General features: G+C 46.0%; 1 protein-coding gene across 4 annotated transcripts in view; it reads right to left on the reverse strand.

The window, feature by feature from the left end:
- Positions 1-733: 733 nt before the first annotated feature.
- The window catches only part of C19H17orf67 (chromosome 19 C17orf67 homolog), a 34,772-nt gene continuing 15,633 nt past the window's right edge, over positions 734-19,872 (reverse strand). For all 4 annotated transcript variants that reach the window (XM_067716287.1, XM_067716288.1, XM_067716286.1 and 1 more), the window contains 2 exons: positions 3,344-3,481; positions 734-1,171 (listed from right to left, as the gene is read on the reverse strand). In XM_067716287.1, coding sequence (XP_067572388.1) covers positions 3,365-3,481 — 117 coding nt within the window. In that variant the 3' untranslated portion in view covers positions 734-1,171; positions 3,344-3,364. The remainder of the gene's footprint in view (positions 1,172-3,343; positions 3,482-19,872) is intronic.

Below are 19,872 nucleotides of genomic sequence, written 5' to 3' on the forward strand. Positions count from 1 at the left end.
CTCCATCGTGAGTTCCCCTCAGGACGCACCCACGGTCCAAGGGCAGTTCAGTGGCTGATGGCTTGATGGCCGGCAACATTCACTGTTTACTGAAACGGCAGGCAACATTTTTTTGTCCACTGTGTGATGAACAAATGAGGCGCTGTATGTAAAAATCTTAGTGCAGGATTCAGCCCATAATAGGGATAAAATAAATGTTAGTATCATCATTGTTGAGAGCTCAGTAACTTTCTCGTGGACAAGCCCTCCCGGCTCCCCTGGCACAGACCCTCCTCTGTAGCCCAGGGCGGACGAGCATCTCTCCTTATCCTTTTTTGAGGATGTCATCACATTCTCCCTAGGACCACCTGGTCCACTTTCCCTTGCCCTCCCAATTTCTGCTTTTGTTGGTCTTTGATAGTCCAATCTCTGATTCTGGGGTTTGTGGGCAGGTGAGGGGCACTAGGATATAGAAACTGCAACCCACTTTCCACAAGAAATGTCCCCTTGGCTAGAAGACCAGGGTGTAGAGCTGGTACTAAGTTACGGCTCTATTTCCAGAGCTGGCCTTAGGTAAATAATCTCTTTACCAAAAGAGATGGCTCTTGTGAAAAATTGCTGGGTGTTTGTATTTTTATCCATTCATCTATTCAAAGAACAGTAAATTTTCTGATCCTGGAGTCACAAAGATAAACAAGGAAGAAAAACCTCTGCTTCTCTTCTTGTAGGAAAGGAAAGGAGACAACCATGGAAAGCAGGCTTAACACCAGTGTTTATTAGAGCAGAAAAGGAGAGGAAAAAAAAAAAAAAAAGCAATGACCAAAACCCCAGCCGCCCCAAGCGGTGTGCTTCACTTAGCAGAACAAGGCTTGCTCGCTAACCCCTCTCCTGTTCTGGAGGCCCCAGCTCCACCGGCCCCAGGAAAGGTTCTCCCTCTGCTCACCCTGCCACAGTGGTAGGAAGGCCATTGCGGGGCAGGGAGGGGGACCTGGAGTTTAACGATTGGTTTTAATGAGTTGTGCACGTTAGTCAAATGAAGCAGCACAAATATCTGCCATCAATCCCCAAGGCAACCTCTGCTGTGCCCACGACTCACAAAGCCTGAAGACGCCCATTCCACAGCTGAAAAAGAAACGAAAGGAGCCTCATCTTGTTTCAATAGTATCCGCGCCGCTGTTTATCAAAATGCTTGCTGGAAAAGAACAAGAAAATAATGTTAATGTGATGATGATGTCGATAAAAAAGAAGAAGTGGGGGGGGGAGGGAGGAGGGAGAGGAGGGGAAGGGGAAGGGGGAGGGGGAGGAGGAGGAAACAGTTATCGAGCTGCCATTTCCTGAGCACTTCCTAGCATGCGCCAGGGCAGCGCTGTTTTCCATGCACTGACTTTTTTGATGCTCAGAACAGCTTTATGAGGGAGGAACTCTTCCATGTTACAGGTGAGGAAACCGAGACAGAAGTTAGGAATCGTTTCCGAAATGGAGTCACAATCTGAATGCTACCTGACTCCAAGTTCCAAGTGGACCCATCCCTCCAGCCACTACGGCCTGGTTTTCCTGGTTGAAATGGATGTTGCCTGGAGCGAGGCCTCTGTTTGGCAGGAGCAACCCCCGCCCCACCACCACCAGCGTCCCGGAAGCCTCTCCCCTCCCCTGGCCTGCACCATGGTGACAAGTGCCTCTGCTCACAGAGCCAGTCACTACGCTCCAGGCTCTGTAGATATCATCACTACCCCAGTTTACAGATATAGAAATGGAGACTCAGAGAGGGTAGGTGACTTGTCCAAAGTCACAGAGCGGGAACACAGAGCACAAAACCCAAGTCTGCCCAACTCCAGAGTCTGAGCTCTTAAGTACTCCGCAGTGCTGTGTTCTGAAAGAAGCCAAGAGCGGGCTTCTGGTGCTGGAGGAAAAAGGTCCCTGGTGCCGGGGGTGGGAGAAGCTCTGACCTAGAACAGGGATCCAGAGGCAGTGGGGACCAGAGCACGATGTCAACCCAGCCCCTAGCCCTCAAAAGCAGAACTCCTGTTCCATTCCTAGCAGATGCTCCTCTCACTGTCTGTTAAAGCCCCTCACGAGGACCGTGCCCACCCCCATCCCCAACACACACACACACACACACACACACACACACACACACCCCCAGGTTCCAGCAGTACCGCCCGCGGAAAGCTTGCAGGATTTGGAGTTGTCAGAAGACAGACACACCAACTACTGCCCAGCATGACTTAGTAGCTTAATCACGCTCAGTTAGGTCCCCTATAAAACAGAGTTAAAACACACGCCCTGCAGGCTTCCCTGGTGGCGCAGTGGTTGAGAGTCGTGCCCCAGTCCGGGAAGATCCCACATGTCGCGGAGCGGCTGGGCCCGTGAGCCATGGCCGCTGAGCCTGCGCGTCTGGAGCCTGTGCTCCGCAGCAGGAGAGGCCACGACAGTGACAGGCCCGCATACCACAAAAAAAAAAAAAAAAAAAAAAAACACGCCCTGCAATGATCAGGAGTGTTAAGAGGATCAAATGAGAGATTTTGTGCGATAGCACCCTGAAAATTATAAAGAGCAGTCCTCTAACGGGAGCGTTCCTGTGTCAATTCACAGCAGCACAAAATAAACAGCAAGGAAAGAAGATTTCTCTTAACAACAAATGATCAAGTACCCAGTTATATCCTGTCCTGCTTAATACATACAAATCACAGAGGAGGAATGAGACTCACTAGGCTTAACCTCTGAAGGGATTTAGTTATGTAATCTAGCAAGAATTGGAAAGGGGACGAGGAGATGGACACAGACACACTGTGAGTGGAGCAGCAAACAGCCTCTCGCAGGAACAGAGGTACAGAGGTGGGCTGTGCTGGGAGTGCTGAACCATGCAGGTCAGGGGGACTGAAAGGGCAAAGCCAGAAGAAGAGGGAAGATGGGACACAGGCTGGGCAGAGCCCCAGTCTGGAAGGCTGTGGGGAGGCAGTAAAGAAGTTGCTGATCCTGGTGACAATGGTGACCGTTGTGATGGATGTCACCAGTCAAGCCCATGGATGCTGACGCCACCTGGAGAGACCCAAGTCTCAGCAAGCCATGTCTCTCCAGATTTGTATCCCAGAGGGACCCTTTCTGGATGGCAAATAGGGTCACATCCTTCCCGTACTTGGGATCTCTTGGTGACTCAGCAGGTGTCAGGCCCCCGTGCGCGTCCCCAGTGGTCCTCTCAACCTGGCTCCCACCGACCTCTCCTGCCTTGCACTTCCCGTTCTCCAACCCATAACCAGCTCACCTGCTGGTTCCCCTAACACCATGCTCTCGAAGACCCCCGAGCCATGCCTGCACTGCCCACCGCCATCTCCCTGAAACAGAAGGCCAGGGAGAAGGAACGTACCGGGGGCTGGTCCCGAGCTGCTTACACAGGATGGACCATGTTCCTGTCGCAGTGGGGCTTGCAGTGGGGGTTCAGCCAGTGCTCCAGGAACTGCTCTTCAGCACGGCGTTCCAGGCGGAGCAGATGGTGCATGTACTCCTGGCAAAACAAACCCACATCGAAGAGAAGCTTTTATTCACGGCTGATGGTCGAGCTGCCCATGTTCGGGGTACAGCTGTGGTTCTGAGACAGGGCAGCACAGCCAGGCAGGAGAAACCGCCACCAACCCTAAGTGCGGCGAGGGTGTGTATCCATGGAAACTCACAGACACTGCTGATAGAGAGTTACATGGAACAACCACTTTGGAAAACAATCGGTTGCCTGCAATCCAGAAATTTCACTCTTGTTTATATCCTCGAGCAATGATTCTCAAATTTCATCAGGCATCAGAATCACCCAGAAGACTTGTTAAAACCTACAGACTGCTGGGGCCCCACCTTCAGAGCTTCTGATTCAGTGAGTCTGGGTTAGGGCTCCAGAATCTGCATTTCTAACAAGTTCCCAGCTGAGAATGCTGCTGGTCACTCTGAGAACCAGAGCAGATACGAATGTTCACAGCAGCAATAAGTTTGTAGTAGCAAAATTCTGGAAACATCTGGAAACATGTTAAATATCCATTGACAGGAGGATGGATAGATAAATTATGGTAGGGTCACAACGTGGAATATTATACAGCAATGAAAAAGTGAATTATAGCTACATACAACAACATAGATGAGTCTTAGAAATAGCATAATGAGTGGAAAGAGCAAGTCCAGGAAGACAGTGTTTACAGTGCGACACCATTTTAATAAAGCTCAAAACATGCATAACTAAATAATATATTTATTTATTTATGGCCGCACACATTTGTGATAAAATCATCTTTTTTAAAAGGCAAGGGATAACTGTGAGAAAGCTGGAGTTGCTATACTATTATCAAACAGAATAAACCTTAAAGCCAAAATAAAGTTACTAGGGATAAGGGGCATTTTGTAAAAACAGCCTGGCAGCTCCTTAAGATGCTAAACAGAGTCAACATTTGACCCCACAATTGTGTATACAAGAGAAGTGAAAGCATATGTTCACACAGAAACGTGTACACAGCTGTTCACAGCAGCACTATTCATCATAGCCAAAAAGTGGAAACAACCCAAACGTCCATCAGTAGATGAATGGATAAAGAATGTAATGTGTCCCCATACAAGGGGAATACTATATGGCCATTACGAGGAACGATGCACGCTACAACCCGGATGAACCTCGAAAACATTGTTACGTGAAAAAGGCCAGTCACAAAGGACCACGTGTTGTATGATTCCATGTCTATGAAATGTAACTGGCTCTATGTGTTGGTGTGTCCACAACAGAGAGCAGCTGATTGTCCGGTGCTGCCCAGCTCCATGACCAGCCTCTCCATCGACTCAGGAACCCGAGCCAGACGTGGACCACCGTGTCTCCCTCAACTCATCCTGAGACTGAGTGTGAGGACTCTGAGCCTGTCTCCAGGAGAGTTCTCAGATGACTCCCTCCATCTCTGCCACTTCTGCAGGTCGGGTCTCCACCGTTGCCACCCAGGCTGTCCCAGCTTCCTCACCCCTCCATCCGTCACTCTACCTCCCGTTCCGCCCACACCACGTCCCACACCCCCCACCATTTCTGCTCCAACCCAACAGACTGATCTGCCCAAATGCAGCCCTGAAAGGGCCACGGCTCTTCAGAGGCCTTCGCCAGCACTGCCTTCCTGCAAGGAGGGAAGAGGTGATGACCAACTGCCCCTTGGGCTTGGCCTGTGGCTCTGGATAATGTCACTGTAACCAGCAAGTGAGGACACCTCCTCGTGGGATCTACCACCTCCTGCCACTCTTCACAACGGCAGAGAGGGCCCCCTCCTGCCCTGGTCCATGGTTGTCACTGACAACAAAGCGTTGTTGGTCTCTGAGCTTCTCTAGAACCACAATTTCTCCTTCAGATGGTTCCCCTAATGGAACTTTAATGAAGGAACCATTCACAGCCGTGTAAACAGGCTGTGTAAACCACCGAAGCGCATTCCAGTACCAGGGACTAGCAATAGAGAAAAACCCCATGGCCATGCCTAGACCTGCAGGGCCCAGGGCAAGGGCTCAGCCTCTGTAAAGCAGGGGAAGAGCAGGAGACAAATACCCCATCCTCTCTCTCCTCTTGCCCTCCATCTCCTGCCAAGCCCACGCAGAAGCCAGCCGGCCAGGGATCCAGGCGATGCAGTTTCTAGGGGTCCACTTCCGGAGCCGGGCAGAGCCAGGTGGAGGATGGATGGGGGACAGGGTGGAGAAAACCAGCAGCTGTACCAGGATGATGGCGTATGAGGGGTGTGCTGTCGCCCTTAGAAGCAAGTGAAGAGCGTAAATGATAGCTGTTACTGATGTTTGCTGCAAAGGAGCCGGCTTCTTGGGCTGTGCATCCATTGATCATCGACCACTGAACACACTGATCCGGCTGGAGGAGGGGCGATTGTTCCTTTGCATGCAGTTATCGTCTCTCCCCCTCCTCTTCCTCAGTTTGCTCTTGCTCTGCCCTCGATCAACAGGAGTGTCACTTCCAGGTTCAGGGTAAATCTTCTCTTCCCAAAGTGGCTTGATCTTCAACAAAGCCAGTTCAGGCTGTGAGTTTTCTGTGTGTTGTTTCTCATTGCATTATCCCATATAAATGATACACCAGAAAAATGGTAAATCAATAGGATGCTTCTTAAATAAGAGTGAAGTGTTACTTCTCTTGTCTTAATCACTTACAAATTCTCTTCTTTCCCTCCATACCTTTCCTCTCCATCCCCTGCTGCAAACAGAGAAGTGGTCCATGGGCATCGCCCAGACCACCAGCAGTAGTTCTCCACGCGTCTGTCCGTGACCCCACATGGCTGGTAAAGCAGAGTTCCAGCCTGCTCCTGGGCTCCCACCTCTTCCCCACTCTCCACCCCCACCAGCCAAGCAACCCCTAAATCCCGTGGATGCTCTTGGATCCCATCTCCCCATCCCCACTGCCCCTGCCCAGTCTCAGTCCCCACCCTCCTGCTAGATCCCTGCCACTGCATCTGCAGGGTTCTCCCTGTCTCTCGTCTTACCTCCTTCCTCTACATTCCACCCCACAGCCAGGGTGGGTATTTTTTCCTTTTTTCTTTTTAATAGACTTTATTTTTCAGAGCACTTTTAGGTTCACAGCAAAATGGAGCAGAAAGTACAGCAATTTCCCGTATACCCCCTGTCCCCACAAACACACAATCTCCCCCATTATCAACATCTCGCCCCAGAGTGGTGCGTTTGTTACAAGAGATGAACCTATGTTGACACAGCGTCATCACCCAAAGTCTATAGTTTACATTGGGGTCGCTCTTGGTGTTGCATATTCTATGCGTTTGGACAAATGTATAACGTATCCATCATTATAGTATCATACAGAGTATTTTCACTGCCTTACAATCCTCTGTGCTCTGCGTATTCATCCCTTCCTCCCCTCTAACCCTTGCAATGACTGATCCTTTTACTGTCTCCAGAGGTTTGCCTTTTCCAGAATATCATATCATTGGAATTATACTGTATGTAGCCTTTTCAGATCAGTTTCTTTCACTTAGTAATATGCATTTAAGTTTCTTCCACGTCTTTTCATGGCTTGATAGCTCACTTCTTTTTAGTGCTAAATAATATTCCACTGTCTGGATGCACCACAGTTTATCTATCCATTTACCTACTGAAGGGCATCTTGGTTGCTTCCAAGTTTTGGTAATAATGAATAAAGCTGCTATAAACGTCTGTGTGCAGGTTGTTGTGTTGAACATAAGTTTTCAACTCATTTGGGTAAATACTAAGGAGCATGATTGCTGGGTCATATGGTAAGAGGACGCTTAGTTTTGTAAGAAATTGTCAGGCTCTCTTTGAAAGTGGCTGTACCATTTTGCATTCCCACCAGCAGTGAATGCGAGTTCCTGTTGCTCCACATCCTCGCCAGTATTTGATCATGTCAGTGTTCCGGATTTGGGCCATTCCAATAGGTGTGTAGTGGTATCTCATTGTTGTTTTAATTTGCATTTCCCTGATGACATATGATATGGAGCAGCTTTTCATATGCTTGTTTGTGATCCGTGTTCTTCTTTGGTGAAGTATCTGTTCAGGTCTTTTGCCAGGGTAGGTTTTTTGTTTGTTTGTTTGTTTTGTTTGTTTGTTGCGGTACGCGGACCTCTCACTGTTGTGGCCTCTCCCGTTGCGGAGCACAGGCTCCGGACGCGCAGGCTCAGCGGCCATGGCTCACGGGCCCAGCCGCTCCGCTGCATGTGGGATCTTCCTGGACCGGGGCACGAACCCGTGTCCCCTGCATGGGCAGGCGGACTCTCAACCACTGCGCCACCAGGGAAGCCCCAGGGTAGGTTTTTAAAACATGAAAAATGAAAATGGTTTTATTGGTTTTTTTATCACAACAGTGATACATATTACTGTTTTGAAACTATGTAACAATAAAAAGTTATAAAGAAGAGAGTGAAAAATCCTTGTTGTTTGTTTTGTTTTGTTTGTCTATCTCTTTATCCTGTTGCAAAGTGACATTTTTTTAAATCTACCCATGTTGTTTCCTCACTTAAAATACCTGAATGGCTTCCACTGGGCTCAGGAGAAATTCCAGTGCCTTCAATGTTTTGTGGGGCTCCCGATGGCCCAGCCTCACCCATTTCCTCTTCTCCCACCATCAACCCTTTGCACTCCGTCTGTCCCTGGATTGGCTACACTCGCTCTACTCTCTAATCTCATGCTATTTTCTCTGCCTGGCACACCCCTGTGCCTTCTCTTTTTCCTGTCTCACTCCTATCTGACTTTTCAGCCCTCAGCTTAGATGCTTCTTCCTCCAGGCAGCCTTCTCAGGTTCCCTGTGACCCCATAGCTCTCTGGACTTCTCCTGGCATAGCCCTGGTTACTCTGTTTAGCAGTGACCACATTCTGACAGTAGGGACTTAATTGGGCCACATCAGATTTTTTAGTGGAGGTGTCATGTGTCTTGGCTCACATATTGGCATGTGAACTTTATGTTTCCCCCACAGAAGAGATAAAAAAAAAAAGACTTTTAATTTGTAGGATGTATGTTGTCGATATTGCCCTGAAATAAGCCTTGGTGCTGAGATTATGGGATGGGAATCATTGCAAAGTGTGCATGGAACAGTCCACATAAACACATACGGGTAACCCAAAGCTGCAGGCCATTAACCAGAGAAGTGGCATTTCACCTTGGGCGAGAGTAGTCATATGTGGTAATATAAGATTATTTTGGCATGTATAGATATAAAAATCCTAAATCATGAAAACCCTCCTATGGCATTAATGAAGCTTTAACAGACGGTCCAGTCTAGAACTTTGAGTTCTTAAGTTTCAAGAAAAACCCCTAGGAAGTCTACATCCTATTTTAAATATAACTTTTTTTTTCAATTTAATGACTGTGCAAAGGAATGAATTAGGAGGTGTCCAATTTTCCTGAAATGTTTTTTCTTTCCCCCAGGACTCATGCAGTTTAAAATTGTTTTGATTATCGTTGTTTTCATTTAACTCTTCAAAATGCACCCTGTGTCCTGGGTGTGGAGTCTCCGGGGCAGCTGGGGAAGGGCTGGATGCTGGGAGGGCTGCTTATGGGATCCAACAAGGATTCCCCAGCAGCTTGCTGGACACGTTGGTGAGTCGGGGGCTGAACCCTGCCCTGTCTTCCCTGTCTGAGGAATCTTTGGCCAGAAGAATAGTCATCGGGAGGAACAGGAAGGCAGTGTGCAGGCTTGTCAATAAGGAACAAGGACTTCTCAGCATACAGCTTTGCTTATTCAACTGTTCCGTGTAAGCAGCTCACTGAAGGAAACCCACGTTGCCATCTTCTTGCCTGCCTGTTTGCCAGAGCGGTGTGGTGGAGAGGCTAAGAGGTTTGGGTCTGGGTCCGGATCAGGGTCTGGTTCCAAACAAAACCCTGCCAGTACTATTGCTTTACCTCTCCAGCCTCAGTTTGTCCATCTGCAATGTGGGGATGGCCCTCGCACTTATCTCACTGGGTTGCCAGGATTAAATGAAATGGTACAAATAAAGCTCTGTGCCAAATATGTAGTCTCCATTTTCACTTCTAAACCCATTCTCTCCCCTCCTTCACCTGGTCTTTTGCACTAAGAGACTGACCTAGATGAACTGCAACCACAGAGTCTTTTGTCCTGGGGTTTCCGGTTGGGTTTGGCGTATAGGAGGCGCCAGCAGCGGACTAGAGGTAGGAGGGGAGAGGTGAGGGTATGTACTCCCCTGCAACCTCCCCGAGGAGTCTCGGCAGGTTGGCTGCATCCCTCCCCTGAAGACCCAGCTCCTAGAGGGCTGCTGTTCCGGGTCTGGGAACCACACTCTTCCCTTCCGCCCTCATGCCTCAGGAGTCTTAGCCCTGCATCCTTTATCATTTCTTGGTAGTTCACCTTCATCTTGCCACACCTTTGTAAAAAGTCTCTTTATTAAGCCCTCCTCAGTTAACTTTGGTTACTATTAGATGTGGAAGATGTGAGCATGCCTTGAGGTTGTAGATGGAGCATCTCTCCCAGGAACTGGTCCACAGGAAACTTTCAATAAATGTTTGTTGAATGAAAAAATAGCTGTGGTCCTCAAAGCATGGTCTGTGCTCCCCTCGGGGGGTCCATGATGTCAAAACTATTTTTCGAGTAATACTAAGACATTTGCCTTCTCACTGTGTGCATTGGTGGGTAAAACTGACGCCTCGGCAGGAGTCGAGGCAGTAGCACCCAACTGTCCTAGTGGTCGACATATCCTTCATCACACGGTCGCAGTTAAAGTAAATACAAATAAAACATTCTCAAAATGCCAGTTTCACTGAAGCATGCCCTGGTGAAGCCGTAGAAAATGACCGCATGCACGCAGCACTTCTGCTGCATGACAAAGTACAATGATTTTCTCAAGGAAAAGCACCTGGGGGACTGTTGGCATCAAGAGTTGAAGTAGGTGTGTTTTATGCGTGTGTTTGGCAGACATATTCCCAAAAGTGAATGAAGTGAGCTTATCATTTCCAGGGAAACTGGAAATATCATTTTGTTACAAAATGATAAAATTTGAGCTTTCAAGGGGAAATTAGAACTCTGGAAAACTTATATTTGTGATCATGAACCTGACAGCTTCCCAATAGTTAAAAACTTTTCCAATGAGATTGGTGGTGATAAGAAAGAATGTCACCACTGTTATACAGCATTTATACACCACTTATAATTATATGCTCATTGGCATCCTTATTCATTTAATCCCTGTCCGTCTCAGCCAAATACCCAACTGGCTTTTTGACAAGAGTGTCCAAGGAATACCTAGTATACGGTTTAGTGCTTGGCACATAGTAGGGCCTCAATAAAACTCACAGGAGAAATGTACAAACAAGTGATGAATAAATGAAATGACTCTTCTTTCTCCATAATCTTACTAAATCCTCCTTGGGAGGCTCCTGGGCATCTGCGTCAATCTGCTCATTATAATGGCCCAGGCCAAATGTACATAAAAAGCATCAAAGAGTAACATGTATTTCACACCCCTAAATAGAGGCTGAAATCACTGTTGAAGAGAAACAACCAAAACAGATGCACACATAGAGAGAGAAAGAAACAAGCCCTGGTTTCCATGACATTTCACTATTTATTTAAAATGTTAGGGAAATGAATAAGCCACAAAGGCCTAAAAGCAATCATTAGTCAAAGATGAAAAGCCAAACTGCAAATCTGCTGAAAACCACAAATTCAACAATTGTGTTGGCTAAGTTAGAAATGACCCAGCATTAATGGTTCAAATGTTCCTGGATCAAGAAAGAAGGGGTAGATGAAAAATAAGTTTTCATTTTTTTTTAGATTCCTTTTTTCAAGGGGAAAAAAATTAAAGCAAAACAAAAACTAATATCTGCATTTCGTGTCCAATGCCAACTGGAATGATTTAAGTAAATAATTTCTCAAGATTTAGAGCAGAAATTGGAGGGGGTCCTTTATGACGGCACAGGAGAGGTGTGATAATGAAATTAAATACCCACTGGAACCTGATCCAAGCTGAGAATCATAAAGTAGACAGTTAATCGATCAAGGTGGGATCTTTTTCCAAGAAGGCAAAATCCTTCCCGTGACATTTGCATGAAATTAAAGGTCCATCGACATCTGGATGAATTTATTTTGCTCATTAGTAAAAGCAAGATAATCATATAGGCAGAAGGGTGGCTCAGAACTTAACTGCTCTGGGCCACTTAGAAGGCTTAGCCCTAAAAGAAGGCAAATCAGTGATGTGCACAATTTGTATCTCAGTCGCTCTGAACTGGTCTTGGAGATCACAGGGAACAAAAGGGTAACGGAGTTACTACATACATTTGTCAAGGGGCTAAAAATGAAAGCATATTTCACAAAGACTACTTACAATAAAGCTAATATGATTTATACTTGCCCCACAAGAACATTCCTTAAAGGAACACAGGCCAAAATGGAAAGCATATTCCCAGGGCACACAAGTGCTTACGAATACAATCACAAAGGACATAATTTTAGCTCGGATGTCATCTTTTTTAGAGAATTTCCATGGTTCACCCCAGCAGTTGGCAATAATTTTTTCCCTAAAATTTGGGACGACTAAGAGAAATTTAATGAATTTAAGCGAGGCAATAGAAGATTTCTTTGAAATAACCTCCGGGTTCTATGGTAGAGTAATGTCCTACAAAATTTCTCCCCTGGAGAGAAGCAAAGAAAGGAATGGAAACAAGTATAATGAGCATTTAGTAAATGTCAAATTCTGTGCTTGGTGCTGGGGACCCAGAAGTGAAACAAACAGTCCATCTGCTCAAGCAGTTTAGAGCAGTCTAGTAGGAGAGATAGATTTTTTTTTTAAGTCAGAAATAGCAATTTTGTGCTGTGAGTGCTAGGCCAGAGGGATGCTCTAATTCATGGTGGGAGGGTAGGGGCATCAGGAGGGCCTCTCAAAACAGGCATCATTTCAGGTGAATCTCTACAAATGAGTAAGAGTTAACCAGGTAGACAAGAGCAGAAGAAACAAGTACAAAGGCAGGTGCTGTCAGAGAAGAACTTCAAACACACCATCATTCCAGACAACCTGCTTCTTCTCCTAGGTTTCTAATGCCAATGAGTGGCACCAAGGTGTCCACACAGACACCCACACGTCCCTAATCCTCCCTTACTGCATCCACTCTGCCCCAGAAATGGCCAACTCTAATCCAATTTAAGATATTATATCATGCTCCCATTATCTTTACCTTAAAACCTCTACTGAAACATTCTCTTGGATGACAAGACATAAATTATTTTTTAAAACTTTTAGAAAGCAATGTGGTAATATATACTAAAAGGTTCAAAAATACTGTATTCATATCCTTGGATCCAATAATTTATTTTCTGGGAACATATCCTTAGCAAATAATTCAAAATATTAAAAGCACTTTAAGAACAAAATTTTAGAGTGCTGTTTATAACAGAAAAAATAGTGGGAAAGGGAACCTTCCTACATTGTAAGTTGGAATGTAAATTGGTACAACCACTATGGAGAACAGTATGGAGGTTCCTTAAAAAACTAAAAATAGAGCTACCATATGACCCAGCAATCCCACTCCTGGGCATATTTCTGGTGAAAACCATAATTCGAAAAGATACATGCACCCCAATGTTCATTGCAGCTCTATTTACAATAGCCAAGACATGGAAGCAGCCTAAATGTCCATCGACAGAGGAGTGGATAAAGATGTGGTTCATATATAGAATGGAATATTACTCAGCCATAAAAACAGAATGAAATAATGTCATTTGCAGCAACATGGATGGACCTAGAGATTATCATACTAAGTGAAGTAAGTCAAAGACAAATATTATATGATATCACTTATATGTGGAAATCTCATAAGATGATACAAATGAATTTATTTATGAAACAGAAACAGACTCCCAGACTTTGAAAACAAACTTATGGCTACCAAAGGGGAAAGGTGGGGGGAAGGATAAATTAGGAGTTTGGAATTAACATATACACACTACTATATATAAAATAGATAACCGGGCTTCCATGGTGGCACAGTGGTTGAGGGTCCGCCTGCCGATGCAGGGGACACGGGTTCGTGCCCCGGTCCGGGAAGATCCCAGATGCCGCGGAGCGGCTGGGCCCGTGAGCCTTGGCCGCTGAGCCTGCGCGTCCGGAGCCTGTGCTCCGCAATGGGAGAGGCCACAACAGTGAGAGGCCCGCGTACCGAAAAAAAAAAAAAAAAGATAACCAACAAGGACCTACTGTATAGCACAGGGAACTCTACTCTTCTTTAATAACCTATATGGGAAAAGAATCTGAAAAAGAATGGATATATGTATAACTGAATCACTTTGCTATACACCTGAAACTAACACAACACTGTAAATCAAATATACCCCAACATAAAATAAAAATAAAATTTAAAAAAATAGTGGAAATGATCTAACTAACAAAAGAGGGTAATTCACTATTATGATGGTTATAAAGAGTTTCTAATAATATGAGGAAATGTGTATGTTATAATATTAAGAGAAAAACCAAGATACAAAATTGTAGAGTGTGATTATACTTTTTAAAAATACACAAAAAAGACTAAAAAGAAATACATCAAAAATGGCAATGCTGTCTTTGGGGAGAGGGAGTAAGACTACAACAGATTCTTTTTTTCTTCTTTTGACCCTTTCTTGGTTTCCAACTTTTGTATAATAAATATGAATGGCTTACATTTTTATTTGTAATTACACAAGTAACACATGAACATATTGTTACTGTTTAAAGTTTAAACATCAAACATAAAGTTCCCTAGATCAGTACCTGCAATCTTAACCTCCTGAATGAGATGACACAATTAAGAGTCAACTGATCATATTTCTAGACCTTTTTCTAGAAATTTACATACATATAGATGTACCTATATATAGTATTGTTTTGTGAGTGAGTACTAGGAGGGCAGGACCAACTCAGGGGAGATAGAAAAAGTGACATTGAGAATGAAGAAGAGGGTACCAGGCATAAATAATGGAGAATAGCTCTGCAGGCAAAGGGAATCATTTGTGAAAGGATGCTTGAGACCAGGGAGAGGATGGTTTATTTTTAAAAACAATGAGAAGTTCCAGGTGGTTGGAGCATAAATGGCCTTGGACGAGTGGCAGGAAATGGGACACAATGGTGGCTTAGGGCTGGTCTGTCTCCCAGGCCAAGATACTTGGCCCTTATCTTATAAGCAGTGAGGAGCCAAAGAGGTTTTTGTTTTGTTATATTTTAAAAAGTATTTATTCAGCTGCTGCTTTGTAAAAAACAAGAAGAATGAGAGCCAATGTCATCACTCAGGCACTGTGCTTTGCATGCTTTCTCTCACAATAAGTCTCTGAGGTAGGTTTGATTATCATATCCCATTTTATAGATTAAAAAACTGAGACTTACAGAGTTTAAGCAACCTGGCCAGGATGTGATAGCCAGTAAGTGGTGAGCTGGGATTTAAACTCAACACTCTGCTGCCCCACTCTTAAACCCTCTCCTGTGTTGTTTTTGGTGAAAACTACACATACACTTATTAAAAATAAAAAACTGAATGTCCTGAATTGAATAATGTCCCCCAAAATTTCATGTCCACCTGAATCCTGTGAATGTGGTCTTATTGAAACAAGGTCATACTGGAGTAGGGTAGGCCCTAAATCCAAAGACTAGCATCCTTAGAAGAAGGAAATTTGGACACAGGGACACACAGGGAAGAAGGCCATGTAAAGACAGATGCAGAGATTGGAGTAATGTAGCTACAAGTGAAGAAATGCCAAAGATTGCCAGCAACCACCAGAAGCTAGGAGAGAAGCATGGGACAGATTCTCCCTCCAAGCTCCCAGAAGGAATCAACCTTGCCAGCTCCTTGATTTCAAACTTCTAGCCTCCCAAACTGAGAGAGAATAAATTTCTATTGTTGGACCTCCTTGGTGGTCCAGTAGTTAAGACTCTGCACTTCCACTGAAGCGGGTGCAGGTTCGATCCCTGGTGGGGAAACTAAGATCCCACACACTGCCCGGCACGACCATTAAAAATAAATTAATTAATTAATTAATAGACAGATAGACAGATCAATAAATAAATAGATTTCTATTGTTTCAAGCAATCCAGTTTGTGGTACTTTGCCATGGCAGCCTTAAGAAACTAATATACTAAGTAATAGCAAAAAGCATGAAAATAAAAAGTATAAATTTGTCCCAAATTTTATCATGGAGAAAACAATGTCATTATTGTTTGGCAACATGTCTCCATATACCTGTGCAGATAGAAGAGTAGATAGGATTTCTTTCCATTTTGAAAGTTGTACACACAAAACTTTCATGATATCAAGTGCTGACAAGAGTACAGGGATCCAGGTACTCTTATACACACTACTGGTGGGAGCTGGTAAGTCAGTTTGGCAAGCTGGCAGTACCCATTGCACCTGGAAGGACATAAACCCTCTGACTCAGAAATTTCATTTCTTATCGCTGAACTCAGCAAAACACACATGTGTACAAGGATCTTCATCATTGGAAATAAGTAAAATGGCCATTGTTCCAGGAAGGGCTAAATAAATAAGTTGTAATATGTCTCAGTCCATTCGGGCTGCTATAACCTGAAATACCACAAACTGGGCAGCTTATAAACAGCAGAAGTTTATTTCTCACAGCTCAGGAGGTGGAAGTCCAAGATCAGGGTACCAGTACGGGTGGGTGAGGGCTCTCCTTCAGGTCACAGACTTCTCATTATATCTTCACGTGGCTGGTGGGACTAGGGAGCTTTGGGGGGTCTCTTCTATAAGGGTGCTAATCCCATTTACAATCCACGAGAGCAGAGCCCTCATGACCTAAGTACGTCCCAAAGGCCCCATCCCTTAATACCATCACTTGCGAGTTAAGATTTCAACATATGAATTTGGGGTCTGGGGGGACACAAACATTCAGATCATAGCATCATACATTTACCCTATGCTTCAATTTAAAATGAGCTAGAACAAGATGTATTATTGAGTGAATAAAAGCAAGTTACAGAATAAACGCAACACTGCTTTCCACATAGCCTGAACTACATCAATGAAGGGACAAGCAAGTCTGACACATTCAAGGCGCAATGAGGAGGCCAGCATGGCTGGAACGGCGGCAGGGGTGGGGGGCAGGGATGAGATGCAGGTAGAGGCCAAGGAGGGAGCAGAGGGAGTAGACAGACCTCTAGGGCCTAGTAGGCCACTATAGGACCATGGATTTGTTTGGAGTAAGGCAGGAGGTCATTGGAAGGTTTTGAGCAGGAGAAAGATGGGATCCGGTTTACGTTTTTAAGAACTGACTATTGCTGCTCTGCTGAGAACAGATGCAGAGGGATCTAGAGAGGAAGAGGGAGGCAGGGTAAGAGAGTATTGCTCAGTCCACTCTAGGGACTCGGGTGGTGGCAGAGGAGGGTGAGAAGTGGGCAGATTCTGGATTTGGGGCCCATGCAACTAGGAGGAGGTGGCCCACCTTACCCCACCGTGGAAAGCAAGGGCAGGGCTGGTGTAAGGCAAAAATCTGGAATTCCTCTTGAGGCTGTTAAGTCCGAGATGCTGGTTAGATGTTCCAGTGCAAACAGCCAAGTGGACAGTTGCGTGAGGGAGCTCACAGACAGAGTCCAGGCTAGAGATAGGAGTGTGTGGCCATCAGCATAGAGGTGATATTTAAGCTCGGGGACTAGAAAAGGCAGAGAGCAGAGCCCTGGGATGCTCTGACATTTAAAGGACCGTCAAGGGCTAAGAACCCAGCAAAGGAAACTGAGCAGCAAAAACCACAAAGCAGGAGGAGAAACCAGGAGCCAGGGGTCCTGGAAAACAGGAATCCACAGAGCAGAGCGCCCAGAGGAAGGAAGAGGGATCCTTGTGTCAAAACAAAACAAGCGCAGGCTGGTTCCCAGTCCGCAGGATGCCGGGAGCAGAGGCTAAGAGCCATTTCTCTAGGACAGCACTTCTTAAACTTAAATGTGCACCTCGGTCACCCAGCCTTGTGGCCCAGATCCGCCTTCAGGTGTGGGGAGGAGCCTGAGGCTCTGGGCTCCCAAGTGAAGCCCAGCGGCCTGGCTGGGGACCACTTTTTGAGTTGCAAGAGTTCAGCCCTAATCCCTGAAAATCAACAGAAGCACAGTCATGACTGAGGACACATTCCAGGGAAAGCTCAGGATTCTTTTTTCTAGCTTCTTCCCTCTAACCACAAGTCCAGCCCTTCTTTTCACACAGCCCTGTCCTCATCAGATTCTCAGATTGTTTTTCCTCCATTAGGATCTTGAGGCTTTGTTACAAGCTCTTCTAACATGATGTCTTCACAAACTGAAGTCCTAAGTCCTAGAGTAGCAAATGAATTCAGCTGAAACCCAGATGTCTCCAGATGGGGTGTCCCCACGTGAATCCCAGGCTTCCTGGAGTGCCCATCCCACTCCTGTGACATCTAGAACCCAATTCCCCAAAATCTCTGAAGATCTGGGACTCGTGTTTCTCCACCACTGCAGCGTCCAGATCTGAGCGATTACCTCCCTCTTTCGTCAGCCCCCCTTCAGCACACACCTGCCATCTGTCATTCCCCCAAAGAACCACTAACACAAGGTTGCTGTGCACAGCAGACTTTTCCTACGGTTTGGAGGCTTCAGAGGGTAATCACCGCACAGAGCTGAGAACAAGTTCTAACCCAATGTCAAGGAGTTGCCATAAAATAGATGTGTTAGCTATTTCCTGCCACAGGGAATCTGTCAGGTCTGGGCCCTCTCAACCTCCCCACCTGCCCCCTCTCTCTGACCCGTGTTCAGATCCCCCAGCTCGGGGCCTTTCATCCTCTTCCTCCCCAGCTGCCTCCATGCACTCAGAACCCCTCCTGCTTTCTTCCCCGGATCCGGGTCTCCTCTTCCTCTCTCCCCCCATCCTCACTGAGGCCCTACCTTTCTCCATCAAGGATGCCAGCAAGGTGTTCCCAATCCTCTGGGGTGGAAGCCAGCCCTCCCCACAATGCAGGGCACACCAGTGATCTTTTCAATGCATTATCCACCACACAGGCAAAAAAGAACGGTTGTTGCCATGAGGATACAAGCTGTCAAAAGGGTCCAGTCGTTTGCATGTGTGGGCATAGCTTGTCTGAACCTGTTTCCAAAACACCTATCATCCCACAGAAGCCAACATCTGCCAATATTAAAGCCAAGTGTCAAGAATATAACATTGTTTTATAGATACTCCCGAGGAGAGACTACTGCAAATCTTCGTATGTGCTTTCATTTTGAATTCTTAATACCTTCCCAAAACATCATCCATTTACTCTCGTCAATGGCCTCTCCCCTCTCTGAAAGGCTTTTCTTCCGCTCAGTCCCTCAGAGGGGAGAAGCGAAATGAAATAACGCACCCGGTCATCTCTCGGTAATTCTGAGTTAGTGGTGAGCACACGAGTCTCAGAGTTCAGCTCCCGAGGGCACACACATTCCCAGAGATCACTACCTCTGCTCATCCGTCCCAGTCCACCTGTCTGTCTCCAGGCTGCCATGGGAAGGAGGTACAATAACACGTCCAACAATGTAATCTCCCATGTCCCACGTATAATGGTAACTGAAGGCCAGCGTCCAAGAGGCTGTGTCCTGAGCCTCTAAACGGCTCCAGCACGCCAGCCCTAATCCCATCATCCCCCACTTCAAATCCCTTGGTGGCTCCCACTGAGTACAGAATGAAAGTCCACTCCACTATGACTCCAGGTCCTTCCAACCTGGCCCCGAGAGGACCTTCTGTGCCCATCACCCATCATGCCATAAATCCCAGACACTCAAGTGAAGGTCAAAAGACAGGAAACTGGAATCCAGAGCTTCTGAAAAAATTATCCTGCAAGGCCTGTTCCAAAACACACATGCACACACAGAATCATACACACACCCATACACAAACGCTCACATACACATGCACACACCCCCTCACACATGTACAGTCATACACACATACATATCCTCACACACACCCCCTCACATACATATATATCCTATACATGCACAGTCATACACAAACGTTCACACACACTCACACACAATCCACACATACACGCAGTATGTACCATCCTGCACACACAGGACGGTGTGTCCATCTCTAGCAAAGGGATATGCAAGCAGATGGTTTGCACAAAGAAAGAAGGAGAGTAGAAGGTGGTCTCGGCAAGAGGTAAAGCGCAGGGAAGGGTGGTTCCCTTGGCCAGAGGTCCGACCTCATGGCCTCCTGGTGACCTGCTGACAAACGTGGGGTCACTGCATCCAACGCTTCATTCAGCAGTGATGCAGGCTGGGATGCCTGTGACATCTGTCAGCCGCTCAGATAAAAGGGGTGACTCGAAACAGGGTCCTACTGTACAGCACAGGGAACTACATTCAATATCTCGTGATAAACTATAATGGAAAAGAATATGAAAGAGAATATATATATATATAAATGAGTTATATATATATAAATGCGTCACTTCGCTGTACAGCAGC

The sequence above is a fragment of the Pseudorca crassidens genome, chromosome 19 (assembly GCF_039906515.1).
Source record: "Pseudorca crassidens isolate mPseCra1 chromosome 19, mPseCra1.hap1, whole genome shotgun sequence".
Lineage (NCBI taxonomy): Eukaryota > Metazoa > Chordata > Mammalia > Artiodactyla > Delphinidae > Pseudorca > Pseudorca crassidens.